The sequence below is a fragment of the Musca vetustissima genome, unplaced genomic scaffold (assembly GCF_032173495.1).
Source record: "Musca vetustissima isolate MV318-11 ecotype Yass unplaced genomic scaffold, APGP_CSIRO_Mvet_v1 utg18281, whole genome shotgun sequence".
In the NCBI taxonomy this organism is placed as follows: Eukaryota; Metazoa; Arthropoda; class Insecta; order Diptera; family Muscidae; genus Musca; species Musca vetustissima.
In genome coordinates this window covers 2257-25929 of record NW_026876206.1, presented here as the reverse complement: position 1 = coordinate 25929, position 23673 = coordinate 2257, and the positions used below count along the sequence as shown (strand labels likewise).

At 33.7% G+C, this 23673-nt stretch overlaps 1 protein-coding gene across 1 annotated transcript; it reads left to right on the top strand.

Annotated features, from left to right (window-relative positions):
- The first annotated feature begins 19671 nt into the window (after window positions 1-19671).
- Window positions 19672-22348, top strand: LOC133338747 (forkhead box protein O-like). The gene is made up of 2 exons (XM_061546870.1): window positions 19672-19927; window positions 22089-22348. Exons 1-2 carry the CDS (start codon window positions 19714-19716, stop codon window positions 22346-22348), a joined length of 474 nt encoding a protein of 157 aa, XP_061402854.1. The 5' UTR covers window positions 19672-19713.
- Window positions 22349-23673: the final 1325 nt, after the last annotated feature.

Sequence of the window (23673 nt, the reverse complement as noted above, 5' to 3'; positions counted from 1 at the left end):
CAGCGTAATTAATTAGGTCTAGAATGATGAGTGTTAAGTTTCCTGAAATCTTTGAAATCGGTTCAGATTTAGATATAGCTTCTATATTTGACCAAATGAAAGATTTAGTATAGGGTTTATACGGATTATAGCAATCACATGTTTATTGATCCAATTTCATTTTACTGTCGCACAATTGAGATGAAAGAGGGATTAAGATAAGCCTGGGGTTTGCCATATCAAAGCCAATCAGAGCCGTTGCTTGTTATCTATCATCCCCTACGTCACCCTCTTTTAATATCTATTTATTTTTTAAATTCAGGATATGTTTGTTTTAAAAAATATAATTTTTTTTAAATTCAGGATATGGATGGCTTTGAAAAAATATTTTTCAAACATCATTCTTAGGAATAGTCTTAAAGAAAATTATTTAAAAATCAGTGCCTAAGGATAGACTTGAAAAAATATTGTTAACAAATCCTGGCCTAAGGAACGACCAAAAAATATGGGGTCTATTTACAGTCTAGGAAAAATACATTTCGAATATATTTATACTCGAAAATGTTTATAGAACATACGTTCTTAAATATTTGCTTTTGAAAATAATTCTAAAGAATTATTGAATACATAAGAAAATATAAAAAATATATTTTTTTAAAAAAATCCATGCACGAAACCTCTTAAATTTTCAAAAAAAAAATCCTCTCTTGAAAATATTTCAAATAAATATTATTTTAATATCCCCCTCATAAATGCACCATGCCTAATTTATAACTGGTTTTTTCATTTTCTTCTTCCGTTGTTGTTGTTGTCTTCATTCAAAATTCCACTGCTCCTTTCGTTGACACAGTTCAATGGTGACAGTCTACGACAGTTGGCACTATTCCCTCCACCGATTTTGTTTTTGCCCGGTAGGTAGGTAAGAGCAATTGCACTCAGCCGGTATTTGTCAGTTTGCTGAACGAATTGACTTACTTCCAACCACATAAAAAATACAAAAACAAAAAACATCTCGTCCAACAAGTTTTCCTCTCCAGCTATGCTGTTGACTTTGCTTCTTGACTCTGGCCATACTTGTATCTCCGATTAGCCTTAGTTTCTACTTGAGTTTTGTGCTGCTGCTGTTAGTGACTTTTATACATTATGGTCATATTATTATTATTTTTTTCTTTATTTAAAATCCATAAAATATGATCATCCACTATGGCAAGATAATGATAATTTGAATAATTCTTCCATTTAATGTGACAAGATCAACATTTTATTAAAAGTAGATATTGTTGTTTTTTTCTTGATTTTTACTTTTTTTACATGGCTGTTCGAAGTTGTTAATTGTTTTTGTTCTCTCTCATTGGAATTGTATCTTGATTGTGTATAAGTACTTGTAAATATTTATTAAATTAATTTACATAATTATTTTCTGCACGATCAATAATTTGAACGGGGTGTGATAATAAATAAATGGTGTACTCCACAGCTGCTTGAGAAGAGGTGTAAATTCGGAATTTGTGAAAAGTGTATTTACTTTGTGGTAGAACTAGGCCTAGATTGAAAAATGTTTTTAATAAATCCACATCCAAGTGTTGTCTTAAAAAAATATTTTTAAAAAATCCACGCCTATGCTTGGAAAAAATTTTATAAAAAATCAATTCACACCTGGTAGAGGCTTAGAAAAAATATTTGTGAAAATCACGCCTAAGGATACGCTTAGAAAAAATATTTCAGAAATAGACTTAGAAAAATTTGCTTTTACAAACCGACGCCTAATGATAGGCTTCAAAAAATTAGTTTCTAAAAAACAACGCCTAATTATAGGCTTCGAAAAATTAGTTTCTAAAAAACAACGCCTAATGATAGGCTTCGAAAAATTAGTTTCTAAAAAACAACGCCTAATGATAGGCTTCGAAAAATTAGTTTCTAAAAAACAACGCCTAATGATAGGCTTCGAAAAATTAGTTTCTAAAAATTCACGCCTAAGGATACGACACGGCTGAAGCTAGAATCTTGAAATTTTGGGTGAGGGTCACTCTGGGTCCAAAGGTGACAGATAAGGCTGGGTTTTTGGAAATTCGTACTAGAACGGTACCAAAAAGTACAAAATGTGATACCATTTGTATTCGGCGAACCGTTAGAACTAGAACCCTTAAATTTTAAATGAGGCTCACTGATGGAGTTTAGAATAGTTATAGCAAAGGGTTTTTTTGACATTCGAACTATAAGTATGCGAAAAGTACTAAAATGTACTAAATTTGGTACAATTTCGTAGCATGTGAATGGATTGAGCTAAAAACTTGAACTTTGGAATGCGAATAAATGTTGAGATGTAGGGTCTATTTAAGGAGATGGTTTTGAAAACGTGTACTCGTGTGTACGAAAAATACTATATGGTACTATATTTGGTACAAATTTATTTTCGAGATACAAATCGAGCTGGAATCCTGGAATTTGAAATTAACATTACCGTCGTAGTGTAGGATTGGGATATGAACTTAGTTTTGGAAATTTGTTACTTATGTGTACGAAAAGTACTTAATCGTACTATAATCGGTACAGTTGGGATTTGGTTGAACCGGTAGAGCGGGAACAATGAAATTTGGAGTCAGGATCACTGTAGGGGCGTGGGATTGGTGTTAGGATTCAGTTTAAGAAATTAATACTTGTAGGTACTAAATGGTACTAAATTTGGTACAATTTGAAATTCAAGTGAACCAATAGAGCTAATATCATGAAATTTGGAGTCAGGAGGTGAAAGATTGAGTTTGAGTAAAAGTTTTAGACATTTGTACTAATGTGTACTTAATTTGGATTGTGAGTAAACCGATAGAGTTGGAATTCTGAAATTTTGATTTAGGAACACTGTGGCGGTGTAGGATTGGGGTATGTAGGAAGTTTTAAAAATTTGTACTAAGTGTACTAAATTTAGTACGATTTGATTTGTGGGTAAACCGATAGAGTTGGAATTCTGAAATTTTGATTTAGGAACACTGTGGCGGTGTAGGATTGGGGTATGTAGGAAGTTTTAAAAATTTGTACAAAGTGTACTAAATTTAGTACGATTTGATTTGTGGGTAAACCGATAGAGTTGGAATTCTGAAATTTTGATTTAGGAATACTGTGGAGATGTAGGATTGGGGTATGTCGGAAAATTTGGAAAGTGGTACTATTATGTACTAAATTTAGTACAATTTGATTTAGGATCACTGTGGAGATGTAGAATTGAGTTATGTAGGAAGTTTTGGAAATTGGTACTACTGTGTACTATATTTGGTACAATTTAAATTGTGGGTGAACCGATGGAGTTGTAATGCTGAAACTTGAATTTAGGATCAGTGTGGGGGTGTAGGATTGGGTAAAGTAGGAAGTTGTGGAAATTCGTACTACTTTATAGTAAATTTGGTACAATTTGAATTGCGAGTGAATGGGGTGCAGGTTTGTGGTAATAATGAGGTTTTTAATAATTCGTACCACTGTGTAATAAATTTGGTACAATTTCAATTGTGAGTGAACCGATACAGTAGGAATTCTGAAACTTGGATTTAGGATCACTATGGGGGTGTACGTGTGTGTTAAGAAGGATGTTTTAGAAATTCGATTGGGTTAAGTAGGAAGTTGTGGAAATTCGTGCTACTTTATACTAAATTTGGTACAATTTGAATTGTGGGTGAACCGATACAGTAGGAATCCTGAAACTTGGAATTAGGATCAGTGAAGGGGGTAGGGTTGGGGTATGTAGAATGTTTTGGAAATTGGTACTACTGGGTACTAAATGTTGTACAATTTGAATTGCGAGTGAATGGGGTGCAGGTTTGTGGTAAGAATGAGTTTTTTGGAAATTCGTACCACTGTCTACTAAATTTGATACAATTTGAATTGTGAGTGAACCGATACAGTAGGAATCCTGAAACTTGGATTTATGATCATTATGGGGGTGTAGGTTTGTGGTAAGAAGGAGGTTTTAGAAATTCGTACTACTGTGTACTAAATTTGGTGCAATTTGAATTGTGGGTGAACCGAGTAGGTTAGGATTAAGTATGATGTTTTGGAAATTCGTACTACTGTGTACTATATTTTGAATTGCAGGTGAACCAATAGAGTTTAAATTCTGAAATTTGAATTTGGAATCATTATGTAGGATCGGGATATGCAGGAAGTTTTGTTGGATGGTTGAGGAGGGTACTTATGGCAATAATGTGTGCTAAATGGAACAAAATTTGGTAAAATTTGGATTTGGGTGTACGTTTGGTACTCAAATTCAATTTAGGGTCGATATTATTGTGTGCATTGTTTAGTTTTTCTGACATATGCAGTTTTCTGTGAAAATAGCGAAGTAGCGGGCATATGTTAATATATATATATATATATATATTTCATAAAAATGTTAGACTGCGAAAAAACATTTGTTTAGATATTTAAAAAAAAATTATATATTTTATATTTATTAAAAGAATCCGCTTGTTTTCAATTTATTTCAATGTCTATAGTAAAAGTGAGTTTAATAGAATTCCGATTAACGCATCCGCCAATTTTTTCTGTTTTGTTTATTTACCTATTTGTTTAGTTGTTTTTCTTGCAATATTTATTTTTATTACGAATAAAAAATGCAAAAAAAAAAACTGAAATAAAACAGCCATGCAGCAACCGGTTTGGCCTTTTTTATCTTATCTCTTACGCCCCGGCTATGACTCTACATAAATTCAAGTGTATTATTGTTATTAGTCGTATAGTCGTATTCAGTTTTTTTCTTGCTGCTGCTGTTGTTGTTGCCGAGTGGCTATGTCAAATAGTATATGAGTATGAAAATAAAAAAAAATTGATATGTTATTTTTCCCCTTGTCACCAAGTGACTATGTTTATGGCGACCATCGGGATTTTGGGGTATTTGCGGGAAAAGTGTTAAAAAATAACATACAACGACTTAATGTCTAGCAGATCACATGGAGGAGATCTATGTGAACTTTCAAATGCCATGAAGATTCTGGCTCCCTGATACAGATTTTTATATTATAACAACAGGGGATCCTCAACAATAAATATAATATTTATGTATGTTTGTATGTAGGTAATTGTATATGTGGTAATTGGTGTTAATGATTATTTTTTCTACAATTATTTTTGATTGTAAATTATTAAAAAAAGAAAACAATTTTTGTTGTTGTTATATGTCTGCTTTGCTCTGTTCTTTCTTTTTCGTTTTCTAATCTTCTGTAGTCAGACTAGCCGCAATAAGATATGACCAATCTAGCAACATAGCAGCAGACAGCAGACGCAACAACAACAAGTGAATACGAAGTGCACATTGCGGAGATATCGTGACAAGTTTTATAGAAAATAAACGAAGCAACAACAACAAGAAATGAATATCTAAATTGTTGTTTTTTTGCTTTGTTGCCATACTCAGTCTCTGCTCAGTGGGATATATTATGATTTACGTTAATATTATGCAAATCTTAATAATACCACCATAAAATATTATAAACTTCTAATTAATTAAGAAATTAATAAAACAAAAAACAAAAGAAATCTAGTAAAACTAGATTTTCCCTTTTCTGACTATGGCTTTCAATGGATTACGTGATATGGGGTCACTTTGGGGGAAAGAAAGATATAATGATATTTTTTCTGCGTCTTTATTCGAAACAAATACAAAATAATTTTAAAAAATCCAACGCCAATATCGATTTTAAAATTCGCTACTAAGTATAGTCTTTGGAAAATTTTCTTTAAAAATCCACGCCTAAGGGTAGTCTATGGAAAAAATATTATTTATAACTCCACGCCTAAGGTTAGGCTACAAAAAATATTATTTATAACTCCACGCCTAAGGTTAGGCTACAAAAAATATTATTTATAACTCCACGCCTAAGGTTAGGCTACAAAAAATATTATTTATAACTCCACGCCTAAGGTTAGGCTACAAAAAATATTATTTATAACTCCACGCCTAAGGTTAGGCTACAAAAATATTATTTATAACTTTACGCCTAAGGTTAGGCTACAAAAAATATTATTCAAAAATCCACGCCTAAGGTTAGGCTACAAAAAATATTATTTATAAATCCACGCCTAAGGTTAGGCTACAAAAATATTATTTATAAATCCACGCCTAAGGGTAGTCTATGGAAAAAATATTATTTATAAATCCACGCCTAAGGGTAGTCTATGGAAAAAATATTATTTATAAATCCACACCTAAGGTTAGGCTACAAAAATATTATTTATAAATCCACGCCTAAGGGTAGTCTATGGAAAAAATATTATTTATAAATCCACGCCTAAGGTTAGGCTACAAAAAATATTATTCAAAAATCTACGCCTAAGGGTAGCCTACAAAAATATTATTTAAAAATCCACGCCTTTGAGTAGTTTTCAAAAAATCCACGTCAAAGGATAGTTTTAAAAAATATCATTAAAAACTCCACACCAAGCATAGCGTTCAAAAAATATTATTTAACCAGTAAGGAAAGTAGTAAAGTCGGACGGGACCGACTATATGATACCCTTCACCACTATGGGTATATTCAACAGATGACTCTTAACAGACGTCGCATTTTTAAAGGACCAGTAAAATGAAATTGGATCTACAAAAATGTAATTCTGCAACCGATACTAAAGTTTTCATTTGGCCAGGTATAGAAGCTATATCTAAATCTGAACCGATTTCAGGAAACTTAACACACATCATTCTAGACCTAATTCATTACGCTGTGCCAAATTTCGTGCAAACCGAAAAATATTTAGGACTTTGGTACACCATTTACTATAAATCGGACGAAAATATATATGGGAGCTATATCTAAATCTGAACCGATTTTCACGAAACTTAAAACACATCATTCTGGACCTAATTCATTACGCTGTGCCAAATTTCGTGCAAATCGAAAGATATGTAGGGTCTTTGGTGCACCATTTACATTAAATCGGATGAATCTGAACCGTTTTTTTCCCAATTTCAATAGAGTTCGTGCTTGGGCCAAATAAGTGACCTATGCCAAAGTCTTTAAAAAAAATTAATTTTAAAAAACCCACGCCTAAGGATAGGCTTTGGAATTCTTTTTTAAATATATGCCTAAGGATCGGCTTTTGAATTCTTTTTTAAATATATGCCTAAGGATCGGCTTTTGAATTTTTTTTTAAATCTACGCCTAAGGATAGGCTTTGGAATTCTTTTTTAAATCTACGCCTAAGGATAGGCTTTGGAATTCTTTTGTAAATCTACGCCTAAGGATAGGCTTTGGAATTCTTTTTTAAATCTACGCCTAAGGATAGGCTTTGGAATTCTTTTTTAAGTCTACGCCTAATGATAGTCCTTAGAAAAAAAATATTTTTAAAAAATCCACTCCTATGGATAGTTGTTTAATAATGTTTTTGAAAAATCCACACCTAAGGATGATCTTTGGAAAAAATATTTTTTAAAACCCAAGCTTAGGTATAGTTCTATGAAAGTATTTTTAAAAAAAGCCACACCTATTTATAGTCTTAAAAATCATTTAAAACAAATCCACGTCTTCGGATAGTCTTCAGATAAATAATTCTGAAAATATCCACGCCTAAGGATGGTATTTTTTTATATCTACGCCTTAATATGGTATTTAGAAAAATTATTTTTGAAAAACCCATGCCTAATGATAATTTTTGAAAAAATATTCTTTAAAAAAGCACGCCTAAGAGTAGTCTATGAAAAAAATGTTTTTAAAAATTCACGCCTAAGGATAGTCTATGGAAAAAATATTTTTAAAAATCCACACCTAGTGGAAGTGATGCAAATGTGGTATAGGTTGGTAATGTGGTATAGTCACTTTTTTTGTAAACTGAAAATTTTAGAATAACTGAAACATTTTCTATAGTTTGCTGTTCTCAAAAAAATAAGATAGCAATGACCTGTTTAATTTATTTAAATCACGTTGAAAATCAGTACCAAAAATAAAATTTTTCATGAAATTGATTTTTTTCGGTTGAAGTTTAAAAATAATTTTTTGTTTTACGGATGTACTTTAATCCTTATTTTTAAAGCATTAAAATAATCAGTATGAACTAAAAATCAAATAATATGCGCGATTGCACCACATAATCACCAATTTGGAAAAAAACTACACATTTCTTCAGTAAACACAAGTGTAGGTAATGTGGTATACCTTGATTCTGCATGAAAAAAGGCCAGCACTATATATATATATATATATATATGGGACTATGTGAAACATTTGTACTCTTAACACACAGTCTACCATTAATCACAGGGATTTCGAAAAACATATAGGCTATGAGCTTTAACAACTTCTCCATACAAAAATTAAATATTGCCATGTGTAGACATTATTATATAATAAAAATTAAAGTTGCACTCAACGTATCCGTTAAAAATCTTAACAGACATAAATCTTGGGATAATTCGCATTCATTAAAAACGATAAATTATATAAAAAATCAATTGGAAGTGAAAATTATACTATACCACATTAACATCATGTGGTATACCACATTACCTGCACTTTTTTTAAACTCACTTTTTATGGGATTTCAAATATTTTCTCAACTCTCTCTGAAATTGTTAGAATAATATTATTTTCAAATTGATACATAGAAAGACAACACATGTAGCATGTTAAGTGTAAATTTTCAATTTAATCGGATAAAAAATACAAATTTGGCAATCTAAAAACAAATGGGTATACCACATTTGCATCACCTCCTATAACCTAAGAGTAGTCTATCAAAAAAATGTTTTTAAAAATCCACACCTTAGGATATAGTCTTGAAAGATATTTCAAGATATTTTTTTTTTAAATCCCCTCCTAAATTTAGTCTTTATTTTGTAAAAAATGCAGTCATCTTGAAAAGAGGTTTCGAAAAATATTTATATTTTGTATTGGAAATTTCTATCTATTTCCAAGTTTGCCTTCTGCCTCTGTGTATTAGTGAGTTATCCAAAATCTCAAGGTCATTATTATTATTTACTTTGCTATCCAGTTAATTATCACGTTCTTTTAATTAAGTGTATGAAAAAATTCAAACAATTCTTTATACGATTCCTCAATATATTTGCTGTTTAATTCCCTTTCTATAAAAAAAAATTAACTCTCCGAGACGATTGTCATGATAAATGATTGTCACGTTTGAATATGCCACCACTACCAGCAGCCACCGTCACCACTACCAGCAGCCACCGTCACCACTACCACCAGCAGTTCACCATCCCATCAACGATATTCACATTTGGCTTCTTATCGTCTTAACTATTTGATTCTATTATACAAAAAAAAACATTAATTATTTATGATTCCCACTTGAGTAGACTAGAGCCCCCCCACTCATGCACACATACATATGTGTAGAGAGACACACCGAGATACTCTCCAAATTTAAGAAATAATGCCGATAATGAAAGAAAAGAAAACAAAACCGAGCCAAAAAATATCAAAGCTTTTTTTGTTGGTCGAGGTTTGTAGAATTTTGTTATTTGTATTTTTATTTATTTAGATTTTTTGTTTTCTCGCCATTTTGGCGCTCTTTACTATCTACAGTGTGTACAGAAAATGTTTGCATATTTGTTGTGTTTATTTTTTAAAACCATTCCAAGTCTAGATCAAAGAAAAATAAAATATAAAAAATTTTACCCATTAAGTCTTTGCTATAAATTCCGCATTTCCAACCCTGATCAAACAAAATCACAACAACATTTACTCTATATTTTGCTAATGAAGAAGAAGCTATGCTGCCATCTATGTATTGGAGAAACTATTAATAGATTTTAATTATTTTTAAACATCACCAACTATTTTTAAATTTCAAAAACAAACACAAGTTTTGCCAAGAATTTATGTCACCAGTCATAAGAGGTTATACTACCAAGATCCAACATCTTCAACTGGTATGGACACACCTGGATACGTTTGAACAAACAAAACAATTATGTGATTGTGGTCAAGTCCATAGTAAAATGATAACAAATTTATATTAATGCAAACAAAGAAAATTCCAAGTCTATTTTAAGGCGATAAACACTTGTTTTTTAATCTATGGAAAAAATATATATTTTTAAATACACGCTCAAGGATAGTCTTTGGAAAAAATATTTTTAAAAATCCACGCTTTCGGATAGTCTTTGAAAAAATATTTTAAAAATCCACGCCTTAGGATTGTCTAGGAAAAAATATTTTTTTAAATCCACACCTAAAAATAGTCTTGGATTTTTTTATTAAATATACGCCGTATGATAGTCTTTGGAAAAATATATATTTTTTAAATCCCTTAAATAGACATTGGAAAAAGTATTTTTCAAAATCTACGCCTTAGGGCACTCTTCGTAAAAAATATTTTTCAAAATCCATAGTCTTGGAAAAAAATAAAATATATTAAAAATCCATGGCTTAGGATATTATTTGAAAAAAAAAAACATTTTTAAAAATCCACGCCTCAGAATTGTCTTTGAAAAAATATATTTTAAAAATCCATGCTTAAACATAGTCTTGGAAAAATTCATTTTTTAAAATCCAAGCCTTCGGATAGTCTATGGAAAAAAATATTTTAAAAATCTACGCCTTGGGATAGTCTTTAGAAAACATATTTTTTAAAATTTCTCGCCTAAGGATAGTCTTTCGAATTTTTTTTAAATCCCCACCTAAGGATAGTCTTCAAAAATATATTTTTTTTAAATACACCCCTGAGGATAGTCTTCAAATATATATTTTTTTAATAAACGCCTAAGGATAGTCTTCAAAAATATCTTTTTAAAAATTCACGCCTAAGTCTTAAAAAATATTTTTCTTACAAATCCACGCCTAAAGATAGTCTTCAAACATATGTTTTTTTAAATCAACGCTTAAGCATAGTCTTCAAAAAAATATATTTAAAAAATCCTCGCCTAAGAATAGTTTTAATTTTTTTTTAACTCAGGCCTAATGATAGTCAATTTCTGAGTCGATATACGCATGCCCGTCTGTCCGTCTGTAGATGTTAAATTGTAAACAAAGTACTGGTCGCATTTATGATCCGATTTGGATAAAATTTGGCACACGCCACTTATTTGGCCCAAGGACGAACCCTATTAAAATTGGGAAAAATCGGTTCAGATTTAGAGCTCCCATATATATTTTCGTCCGATTTAAGATAAATGATGCACCAAAGTCCCTTAATATCATTCGATCTACACGAAATTTGGCACAGCCTAATGAATTAGGTCTAGAATGATGTGTGCTAAGTTTCGTGAAAATCGGTTCAGATTTAGATATAGCTCCCATATATATTTTCGTCCGATTTAAGGTAAATGATGCAACAAAGTCCCTAAATATCGTTCGATTTGCATGAAATTTGGCATATTTGCACGATATTTGAGCCTAGAGTGATGTCTGCCAAGTTTCGTGAAAATCGGTCCAGATTTAGATATAGCTCCTAATATAGTTTCGTCCGATTTTATGTAAATGGTGCACCAAAGTCCCTATATATATTTCGATTTGCACGAAATTTGGCATAGCGTACTGAATTGAGCTTAAAGTGATATCTGCCAAGTTTCGTAAAAATCGGTCCAGATTTAGATATAGCCGATTTAATGTAAATGGTTCACCAAAGTCCATATATATCCCTCGATTTGCACGAAATTTGGCACAGCGTAATGAATTAGGCCTAGAATGATATTTGTTATGTTTCCCAAAAATCGGTTCAGATTTAGATATAGCTCCCATATATATTTTCGTCCGATTTTATGTAAATGGTGCACCAAAGTCCCCATATATCTTTCGATTTGCACGAAATTTGGCATAACGTACTGAATTGAGCTTAGAGTGATGTCTGCCAAGTTTCGTGAAAATCGGTCCAGATTTAGATATAGCTCCCATATATATTTTCGTCCGATTTTATGTAAATGGTGCACCAAAGTCCCTAAATACCTTCCGATTTGCACGAAATTTGGCATAACGTACTGAATTGAGCTTAGAGTGATGTCTGCCAAGTTTCGTGAAAATCGGTCCAGATTTAGATATACCTCCCATATATAGTTTCGTCCAATTTTATGTAAATGGTGCACCAATGTCCCTATATATATATTTCGATTTGCACGAAATTTGGCATAACGTACTGAATTGGGCTTAGAGTGATGCCTGCCAAGTTTCGTGAAAATCGGTCCAGATTTACATATAGCTCCCATATATAGTTTCGTCCGATTTTATGTAAATGGTGCACCAAAGTCCCTTAAAATCTTCAGATTTGCAAGAAATTTGGCACAGCTTAATGAATTAAGCCTAGAATGATGTCTGCCAATTTTCATGAAAATCGGTTCAGATTTAGATATAGGTCCCATATATATTTTCGTCTGATTTAATGTAAATGTTGCACCAAAGTCCCTTTAATATCTTCCGATTTGCACGAAATTTAGCACAGCGTAATGTATTAGGCCTAGAATGATGTGTATTAAGTTTCGTGAAAATCGGTTCACATCTATATATAGCTCCCATACGGTGTACCAAAATTCCCTTAATATTCTTTGATTTGCACGAAATTTGGCACAGCGTAATGAATTAGGTCTAGAATGATGTGAGTTAAGTTTCCTGAAATCGATTCAGATTTAGATATATTTTCTATATCTAGCCAAATGAAAAATTTAGTATCGGTTGCAAAATGAAATGTTTATGGATCCAATTTAATTTTACAGGTTCTTTAAAAATGCGACGTCTGTTAAGATTCATATGTTGAATATACCCAAAGTGGTGAAGGGTATCATATAGTCGGCTCCGTCCGACTTTACTGCTTTCCTTACTGGTTTTAATACACTTTTGTGAACAGTTTTTTAGAAAATATTTTAAAAAAATCCGCCCTCATTCCTAATTTTTCACCCTGTGTTTCATATGCTATTTGTAATTTTTGTTTTCTGTGCCTTACTATTTTTTTTTTTTGAAATTTTTTGCATCATAATTAGATTTTTAATTTTAGAAATTTCAAAAAAAAAAATGTGATAGTATTTTGGTTTTGTTTTGCTTTTTTTTGTTTCTCTTTTTTAAATTCTTTCTGTGAACTCACTAAACATAGCTGCTGCCTGCCAATGTTCGCTGTCGAATTAAGTAGCGTAAATTAATGATGATTATTTTCATTCGGAAGCATTTTTGTGTGTGTGTTTCTAATACTAGATAGTGTTTTCTGTTTGCAATAGTTTTTTGTTTTGGCTAAGTACTCCCCCACCTCTTACACATTAAAAGGGGAAAGAGAGGGAAACTATTTTTTTGTTATTTTCAATTTTTCTTGCGTTTATGTTGTATTTTTTTGTTGTTCGGAACAGAGCAATTAAAAAAATGTTTATGTGTCTACAATAATTTGTGTCGTTACGTATTTTGCTATTTCACTACACATTTTTTGTTGCAATTGTTGTTGTTTTTCTTGTTGTATTTTGTGGCTTTTTTTTCTCAGTTATTGTTCGCGTAGTACGTATTCTTCAATTGTCAACCGCAGAAAATTAGGTTAGGTCAGTGTCGCCAGCCAGCCAGTCTATGGAATAATTATAATAAGCTTTTCGAGAAAAAAACATACACACAATTTTAATGAAATATGGATGTATGTTTGTGGGAATGAATGTGTTCAGAAAACATTTCACTCACTCACAATTACTTCCGCATTTTACAAATTCCGAACTTAAAATTGAAACGAAAGAAAAAATAAGAAAACATTACCCAAGATTAAATTCTCAGGTGTTGAACGTTTTTATAGCAATACATGTACGAAAAAAAATCTCAAATAGAGTTTCAATATTTTTCACAAATTTTACAACTGCGTGGATTTTAAAATAATTTTTCTGAAGACTATCCTTACTGAACTTAGCTGGCTTGTGACAGAACTCTCGTTCCATAAGCTGAGCTTAAAACAATTTCCAGGCGCGTCGTACTTTTGCACAGTTTTTCCAATTTGAAAGACCATATTCGGCAATGTTGTATTCCACTTGGTTTTTCCAGCTGATTCGTGGTCTTCCCCTTTTGCTGGTTCTCATTCTCACAACATGACCTAGCCAACGCAGCTCAATTCGTCTAACAATGTCTATGTCCGTGAATAGCTGGCACAATTCATGGTTCATTCGACGGCTATATTCACCGATTCACCAAGGCATATAAAATCTTTGACTACCTCGAAGCTGTAGTTCTCAAGCTCCACAGTTGGCCCGAGTCTACTGGAAGTCTGGCGCCTTGATAGCATCAGCTTGGTCTTCTCGCCGTTTACTGCCAGACCCATTTTGGCAGACTCTTTCTCAATTTGTTCAAAGGTGGCTGTTACCGCTCTCAGAGTTCGACCCATTATGCCGATGTCATCGGCGTAGGCTAGTAGCATGTGTTGTTTGGTGTACAGAGTACCATTTCTGTTCACTTTTGGCTCCCTTATGACCTTTTCCAGCAGGATGTTAAAAAGGTTACACGACAAACTGCCACCTTGTCTGAATCCTCGTTCGGTATTAAAGGGTTCCGATGAGTCCTTTCCGAATTAAATAACTGATCTTGTGCCACTTAAAGTTATCCTGCATAGCCGTATTAATTTTGCCAAACGCAGACATGGCTTTATACACCTCTGAACGGATAGGGCTGTCGAATGCGGCTTTATAGTCGACGTATAGATGGAATGTGCCGATGTGTTTTTCGTGGGTTTTTCCAGGATTTGGCGCAGGGTCAAAATCTGGTCCATGGTGATTTGCAAGGTCTGAAGCCGCATTTGCCCAATAATGCCATTGAACATTTTTGCAGGAATGCCAAACGTAGACATGGCTTTATATACCTCTGAACGGATATGGCTGTCGAATGCGGCTTTATAGTCGACGAATAGATGGAATGTGTGGATGTGTTTTTCGTGGGTTTTTTCCAGGATTTGGCGCAGGGACAAAATCTGGTTCATGGTGATTTGCCAGGTCTGAAGCCGCATTGGTCCAATAATGCCATTGAACATTGGCTTCAGTCCTTCACACAGTACGCTGGATAGCACATTATATGCGATGGGAAGGAAACACAGAATGCTGAGGTTCCAATCATTGGGCATGCATTCTTCTAGCCAAATTGTACTAATCAGCCGGTGCATGCTCCTTACCAGCATCTGACCACCAGTCTTCGGCTTGTAACCTGTTGCTTTATTATTCTAGCTTTACACTCTATACCGTCATCTATTATCGGTTCTGGGGTATTCTCTTCATCGCTACTATTTGATACCAGAAGTTTTTCAAAATTCTCCTTCCAGATTCTCAGCTCTCGCTCACGTTTTTTGCTTTTCTTTTTTCTTTTTCTGAAAATACGTTTCTCCTCTCTCCTTTTCTCCCGATAGTTCTCCATCGCATTACAAGTTGCCATTGTCCGCTGGGTTGCAATAGCATTACGACACTCCTGATCGTACCACGGATTTCTTGATGGTGGTCTTTGGTACCCAAGTGTTGTTTTTGTTTCAGTTTGTAGGGAGAGGGCAATTCTCTGCCACTGTGCTTCCATATAATTATCGGGACAAGGGGTGTTTTCGTCAAGCAGTTGGGTAAGTTGAGCGGAGTAGGTTTCTTCCATTATACGTTTGCGGGGGTCGTCAACATTACGTGGGTTTGGTTTTCTTTTTCTTTGCTTTTTCATAGTAGGTTTGGTTTTCCGAGTGTAGGCAACTAACCCGACGCCTCAACGCATTTTTTATAGTTCTTATGGGTGAAGTCGCGGCACATATTAGCTCACTATTTCATCATTGGGTGAGGAAAATAGTTACCCCAGGTGGCACCACGGGGAGGTCAGTGTCCACAATTGAGATGAAAGAGGGACCAAGATAAGCCTGGACTTGGTCATGTTAAGGCCAATCAGAGCCGTTGCTTGGTATCTATCATCCTCTATGCCACCCGAAGAATATCCTTAGGCGTGGATTTTTTAAAACATATTTTTCATGACTATGCTTAGGCGAGGATTTACAAAAAGTATGTTTCAAGACTATCCTTAGGTGTAGATTTAAAAAATATATATTTTTCAAGACTAACCTTAGGCGTGAATGTTTTAAAAAATATTTTTCAAAGCCATGCTTAAGTGCAGATTTAAAAGAATATATTTTTCAAGGCTATGCTTAAGTGTGGATTTAAAAAAATATATTTTTCAAGACTTTTCTCAGGCGTAGATATTTTAAAAAATATTTTTTTTTATCAAAAAAAATGACCTCAATCCAGGGACGTACGCAGGGGGGCGGCCCTGGGGGCCTGGGCCCCCCCGAAATGAATTTTTTTCACAGTAAATATATGCTTCCAACAGCGATTTTTTCATTTTGTACTACCGGGCCCCCCCCGAAATGAAATCCTGTGTACGTTGCTGCCTCAATCACTGTGGTCTCCAATTTTTTTTCTATAGAAAAAAATTATCTCAATAACTGATTACACCGATTTTTTTTCTATAGAAGAAATGACCTCTGAAGTCTCCGATTTTATTCTATAGAAATATTACCTCTTTAACTGAGGTTTCCTATATTTGTTCTATAGAAAAAAACCTTTGTTTTCATCCATATTCGTTTACAATTTCAATTTTTTATGTATTCCTTCTAAACACCCATACATACATCATGGATGCTATTTTATATTGTTTATACAATTTATTGACAGCTCAATGACCTAAAATAGCAAATGTTGAAAATAAAAAAAAAAATCTGTTTTGTGATGAGTTCCGAACTCTCATCACAATTTTATATGTGCCTTTTTTTTCTTCCGAATAAATTAAACAGGCATAACACTTCTACACACATACACACAAACACACTCAGCCACGAAATCTGTACAAAGAAAATGCGAATTGTTTATTAATTATCTGATAACTGCTAAATTGTTCCTCAGCTCGATCATCAACATTTCAAAAAAAAATACAAAAAAAAAAAAAATTAAATGCAAATAATACCAAACAAATCCGCCTAACATTGAAATGTGAAAAACAAACGACTCGTCTAATCGTGACACAGATTGACATTCCAAATAATATTAAATGGCAATTTGTTGTTGTTTTTTTTTACTTTTGTATACAAAAGTTATTTGATAGCCAAATGCACAGAAAAAATAGTTTTCTATAGAAAACCAGTAAGGAAAGCAGTAAAGTCGGACTGGGCCGACTATATGATACCCTTCACCACTTTGGGTATATTGAACATATGTATCCCCTCCAAGGAACATACGCAAGTCTTTCTACAACCGATGATAAATTTAATTTCATTCGGGCAGGTTTAAAGTCGACTTCGTACCATGGGACAAATTTATGAAAAACGACTTATAGCAAAATTAATACACGCTATTCGGTCGCCGCACTGTTAAAATTTTAATTTCATTCAGACATCCATTCGATATCATATGGAAGCTATGACAGCATCTACATCAATTTCAACAAAACGCTATAACGTTATTCAAGTCTCAACTTGATACGTTGTGCAAAAAATCGTGTTAATCGGACAAACATTAGAAGGTTGGTGCACGATTTATGTAAAATCGGACGAATATATATGTACATGTGTGAGCTATATCGAACCAGAACCTGAATTTTCCGAAACTTAGCACACATCATTCTAGACTTAATTCAGTACACTGTACCAAATTTCATGCGAATCGAAAGGTATATAGGAACTTTGGTGCACCATTTACATAGAATCGGAAATAACTATTTATGGGAGCTATATCTAAATCTGAATCGATTTTCACGAAACTTAGCACACATCATTCTGGACCTTATTCAGTACTCTATGCCACATTTCGTGCAAATCGAATGATATATAGGGACTTTGGTGCACCATTTACCTTAAATTGGACGAAACTATATATGGGAGCTATATCTAAATCTGAACCGATTTTCACGAAACTTAGCACACATCGTTCTGGACCTAATACAGTACTCTATGCCAAATTTCGTGAAAATCGAATGATATATAGGGACTTTTGTGCACCATTTACCTTAAATCGGACGAAACTATATATTGGAGCTATATCTAAATCTGAGCCGATTTTCTCGAAACTTGGCACACATTATTCTGGACCTAATTTAGTACTCAATGCCAAATTTCGTGCAAATCGAATGATATATAGGGACTTTGGTGCACCATTTACCATAAATCGGACGAACCTATATATAGGACCTATACCTAAATCTGAACCGATTTTCTGGAAAATTGGCACACATCGTTCTGCACCTAATTCAGTACTCTATGCCAAATTTCATGCAAAGCGAAGGATATAGAGGGACTTTGGTGCCCCATTTACCTTAAATCGGACGAACCTATATATGGGAGCTATATCTAAATCTGAACCGATTTTCTCGAAACTTGGCACACAAATTTCATGCAAATCGAAAGATATAGAGGGACTTTTGTGCCCCATTTACCTTAAATCGGACGAAAATATATATATCTAAATCTGAACCGATTTTTCCCAATTTCAATAGGGTTCGTCCTTGGGCCAAATAAGTGACTTATGCCAAATTTTATCCAAATCAGATCATAAATGCGACCTGTACTTTGTTTACGATTTAACATCTACAGACGGACGGACAGACGGACGGACATGCATAAATCGACTCAGAAAGTGATTCTATGCATATTCTCAAAAGGAACCATGTGTCTATCTCGTTTCCTTTTGCCTGTTACAAACATATGCACAAAGACATAATACCCTGTACCACAGTGTGGTGAAGGGTATAAAAATTTGACTTCAGTTAAATGGCATTTTTTTCTATAGAAACAAAACCGACCTCAGATTTTATATAAAAAAATCCGAGACCTAAATATCAGACCTCACTAACTGAGACAGTATATGAGCTATTTTTTCTATAGAAAAGAAATTGAGACCTCAGTTTCTATAGACCTAGCCGCTGCAGCTCGATACGACTGACTATGTCGATGGGACTGTCGAATGCGGCTTTATAGTCGAAGAATAGGTGGAAATGTCGATGTGTTTTTCGTGGGTTTTTTTCAGGATTTGGCTCAGTATGAAAATCAGGTCTGTGGTGGATTTGCCAGATCAGAAGCCGCATTGGTAAGGTCCGGTGCCAAATTTTCTCTAACAAATTTTCTCAGTAACTGAGACAGTATATGAAGTACTTTTTACTCAGATTTGGAGACAATTTTTTTAAAGAAAAATTCACGACCTCAGTGGTATTATTTCTATAGAAAAAATTCGACCTCATTAATGAGGTAAATTTTTCTATAAAAAAATCGATCTCATTTCTCTGGGGTTTTTAAGGTAGATGCAGTTTTTTTCCATAGCGTCAATTGTCCCTCGTTTGCTGTAAAATTTTGTCCAAAGAAAAAATATCTGAAAACGAACTAAAATCTAATTCCAACCTTGCCCTCCATTGTACCCGTTACACGTTTTGTAAAAAATGCACTTGAGTATTTATTACACTGTTCGCCATTACCTTATCTTGGTGTGCATTTGTTTTTAAATATTTATTTTATTTATTACTAAAGTACCTAGCTATCTACCAACGCTATTATATTTGCTCAAATGTTTGACAGCAATTTTACATAATGTTCTTATATTGCGGTGTTCAAAATATACACCATATTACACCTCAAATATTCATTTTTTTATTTTTCCTAATTTTTTGCAGCACTGTTCTTGAAAATTTGGAACTTGGAATTTAGGCCAACCGCTGCTCATCTCCTATTGTGTGCTCTAGTTTGGGTAACTGGTTGGCTGGCTTTGACCCTTTTGACGCCGGTATCGTCGTGTACAAATCATTTTTTTGCGTACCCAGCACAAACCTGCAACTATTAAACGATCCATACGCCAATATAATGGACGGCTTTGCCCATGAATGGACAACGCCACCACGCACCGATACCAGTGGTCTGCATATGGATTTGGTGGCGGAATTACATGAAAGTGGCTTTGAGCCACAGACCAGAGCCCGTTCGAATACCTGGCCCTGCCCAAGACCAGAAAATTTTGTAGAGCCACCCGATGAGTTGGAGAGTACAAAGGCCAGTAATCAACAATTGGCTGGAGGAGGTGAGTGATCATAAATTATTGAAATAAGTAAATAAAAATGAAATTGGATTTTTTATAAAAAATATTAATATTAAAAAAAATAGTAAAGTCGGACTGGGCCGACTATATGATACCCTTCACCACTTTGGGTATATTCAACATTTGTATCCTAACGGACGTCGGCTTTTTCGAAGGAATTTTAATTTCTGTACGTTGTGTCAATCAATTTCCATTAAATAGGACGAAAATATATACGGGAGCTATAACTAAATCTGATCTGAAACTTTGAACACAGCATCCTATGCCAAATTTCGTGCAAATCGAGAGATATATAGGGACTTTGGTGCATCATTTACATAAAATCAGACGAAACTATATAGGGAGCTATATCTGATCCTATGTTCATGAAACTTAGCACACTTCATTCTAGACACAATTCAATACCCTATGCCAAATTTCGAGCAAATCGAAAGATATATGGGGACTTTGGTGCATTATTTACATAAAATCGCACAAAACTATATATGGGAGCTATATCTAAATCTGAATCAATTTTCTCGAAACTTAATACACGTCATTCAAGACTCAATTCCGTACACTATACAAAATTTCGTGCAAATCGAAAGTTATATAGGGACTTCGCGGCACCATTTACATAAAATCGGACGAAACTATATACGGGAGCTATATCTAAATCTGACCCGATTCTTGAATTTCAATTTGAGTCAAATAAGTGACTTGTGCCAAATTTCATCCAAATCTAATCATACATGCGACCTGTACTTTGTTTACAATTTAACATCTACAGACGGACGGACATGCATAAATGGACTCAGAAAGTGATTCTATGCATATTCTCAAAAGCAACCATGGGTATATCTCGTTTCCTTTAGCATGTTACAAACATATGCACAAAGACATAATACCCTGTGCCACAGTGTGGTGAAGGGTATAAAAATATGGAGACCTCAAATACTGAGGTCGCTTATTTTTTTCTATAGAAAAAATTCGGAGACCTCAGATACTGAGGTCGCTTATTTTTTTCTATAGAAAAAATTGGGAGACCTCAGTTACTGAGGTCGCTTATTTTTTTCTATAGAAAAAATTCGGAGACCTCAGTTACTGAGGTCGCTTATTTTTTTCTATAGAAAAAATTCGGAGACCTCAGTTACTGAGGTAGCTAATTTTTTTTATAGAAAAAATTCGGAGACCTCAGTTACTGAGGTCGCTAATTTTTTTTATAGAAAAAATTCGGAGACCTCAGTTACTGAGGTCGCTTATTTTTTATATAGAAAAAAATTCAGAGACCTCAACTACTGAGGTTGCGTGTTTTTTTCTATAGAAAAAGAGGTCTCCGAATTTTTTTCAATATAAAATAATAAGCGACCTCAGTAACTGTGGTCTCCGAATTTTCTTCTATAGACAAAAATAAGCGAACTCAGTTACTGAGAGGTCTCCGATTTTTTTTTCTATAAAAAAATAAGCGATCTCAATAACTGAGAGGTCTCCGAATTTTTTTCTATAGAAAAAATAAGTAATTGAGGTCTCCGAAATTTTTTCTATAGAAAAAAAAATAAGCGACCTCAGTAACTGAGGTCTCCAAGTAACTGAGGTCTCAGTTACTGAGGTCGCTTTTTTTATTCTATAGGAAAAAATTCGGAGACCTCAGATGCTGAGGTCGCTTATTTTTTTCTATAGAAAAAAATTCGGAGACCTCAGTTACTGAGGTCGGTTTTTTTCTACAGAAAAAAATCAGTTACTGAGGTCGCTTTTTTTCTATAGAAAAAAGGTTCGGAAACGTCAGTTTCAAAGGTCGATTTTTTCTACAGAAAAAAATCGGAGACCTCAGTTCCTAAGGTCGCTTTTTTCTATAGAAATAAATTCGGAGACCTCTGTTAATAAGTTCACGGTTTTTCCATAGAAAAAATCGAAGACCTCAGTTAATGGGAGACCTCAGTTAATGAGGTCGCTTTTTTATAAAAAAAAGAATTGGAGACTGTAGTTGCCGAGGTAAAATATCGGAAAACTAAAAACCACTGTTTTTCTATGAAAAAAAATCCGACCTCAGTAGCTAAGTTTTTTCCATGTCATAGAACAAATTTCGAGTTAGGTAGCTGAGGTTTTTTTTTCTAGAAATTTTCTATTATATTTAATATCTTTTGTTTCTTTTTTGTATTTCCAGACTCACAACAAACCAATGTTCCTAGTGTGAATGCCGCCAAAAAGAATTCATCACGCCGCAATGCCTGGGGCAATCTCTCATATGCTGATCTGATAACGCACGCCATTGGCTCGGCCAGTGAAAAACGTTTGACGCTAAGTCAAATCTATGAATGGATGGTGCACAATGTTCCATATTTTAAGGATAAAGGTGATTCGACAAGTAGTGCGGGCTGGAAGGTAAGTTCGATCAGATTTTTTTCACTATTTATTAGAAATTAAAAAAAAACAAATTCAATAAATTTAAAGATAATCGCTGTGTAAGATTAATTTCCACGAATAAACCCCTTAGGGGTAGCGGCAATAATCTCAACTACGATAATCTCCAAAAAACACCTAAAGCTTCCGTGGGTCTATAAAACCGGCGTAATTCCAAAAAAATAAACAAAAAACGCTTTTGTTTTATGAGAGACACACAAACATAACCCTGAACTTGAATTGTTTTTTGTCTCAGATTCTTTGTAAATATATTTCAGTTTGTTGTTGTTTTTGTTTTGGTTTGTTTACTTCCTACAAAAACAACAACAACAGTAATGACAAATATTGTCAAACAAAAATACCCATCAACTTTGTAGTGCAAAGAAGAATAAGCAATGAAAAAGAGAGAAGACAAGATTACAAAAAACCCGCACTTTGTGGGGAAAGAGGGTGTAACAAAATTAAGATTTGAAAACAAAAACAAAAAATTAAAAAAAAAAAAACACCACGAAAAACAAACAAATAACGGCAATAAATAAAAAGTGTAAACAATGGACAGACACCTAAACCGAAAACGAGAGAAACCCCCAAACATGACATCGTCAAGCAAACAAACAAAGCCAAACATTCAAGTTCGGATCATCGCACGATTATTATAGGGTGTTTGTCGGAATCAACGAATTATTAAGAAAAATGTTTGATCACACAACAACGTGGTGAAAGAAAGGCATATACAACGAAGGGTGTTTTAGTTGCGACAGGTCGGATTTTTTCTATAGAAAAAATTCATCTTATTAACTAAGTTCGATTTTTTTCATTGCGTTAACTGAGGTCGGACTTTTTCTATAAAAAATCACCTAATTAAGTGAGGTTTTTTTTTCTAAAAAAAGGTCACCTCATTAACCGAGGTCGGATTTTTTCTATAGAAAAAAAAATACTTCATTAACGGAGGTCGAATTTTTTCACTAGAATAAAGTCAACTCGTTAACTGAGGTCGATTTTTTTTATAGAAACCAGTGAGGAAAAAAGTAAAGTCGGACTGGGCCGACTATATAATACCCTTCACCACTTTGGGTATATTCTACATATGTCTCCTAACAGACTCCGCCTCTTCGACAGAACATTGGCATCAAATTGAACGAACATAAGATCTTTATGCCTTTCTGGGACCTATGCTAAATTTAATTTCATTGAACCGATTTTCACGGACGAAATATATATGAGAGCTATATCTAAATCTGGAACGATTTTCACGAAGCTTATCGCACATCATTCTACGCTATGCCAATTTTCGTGCAAATCGAAAGATATATATGGACTTCGGTGCACAATTTGCATAAAATCGGACG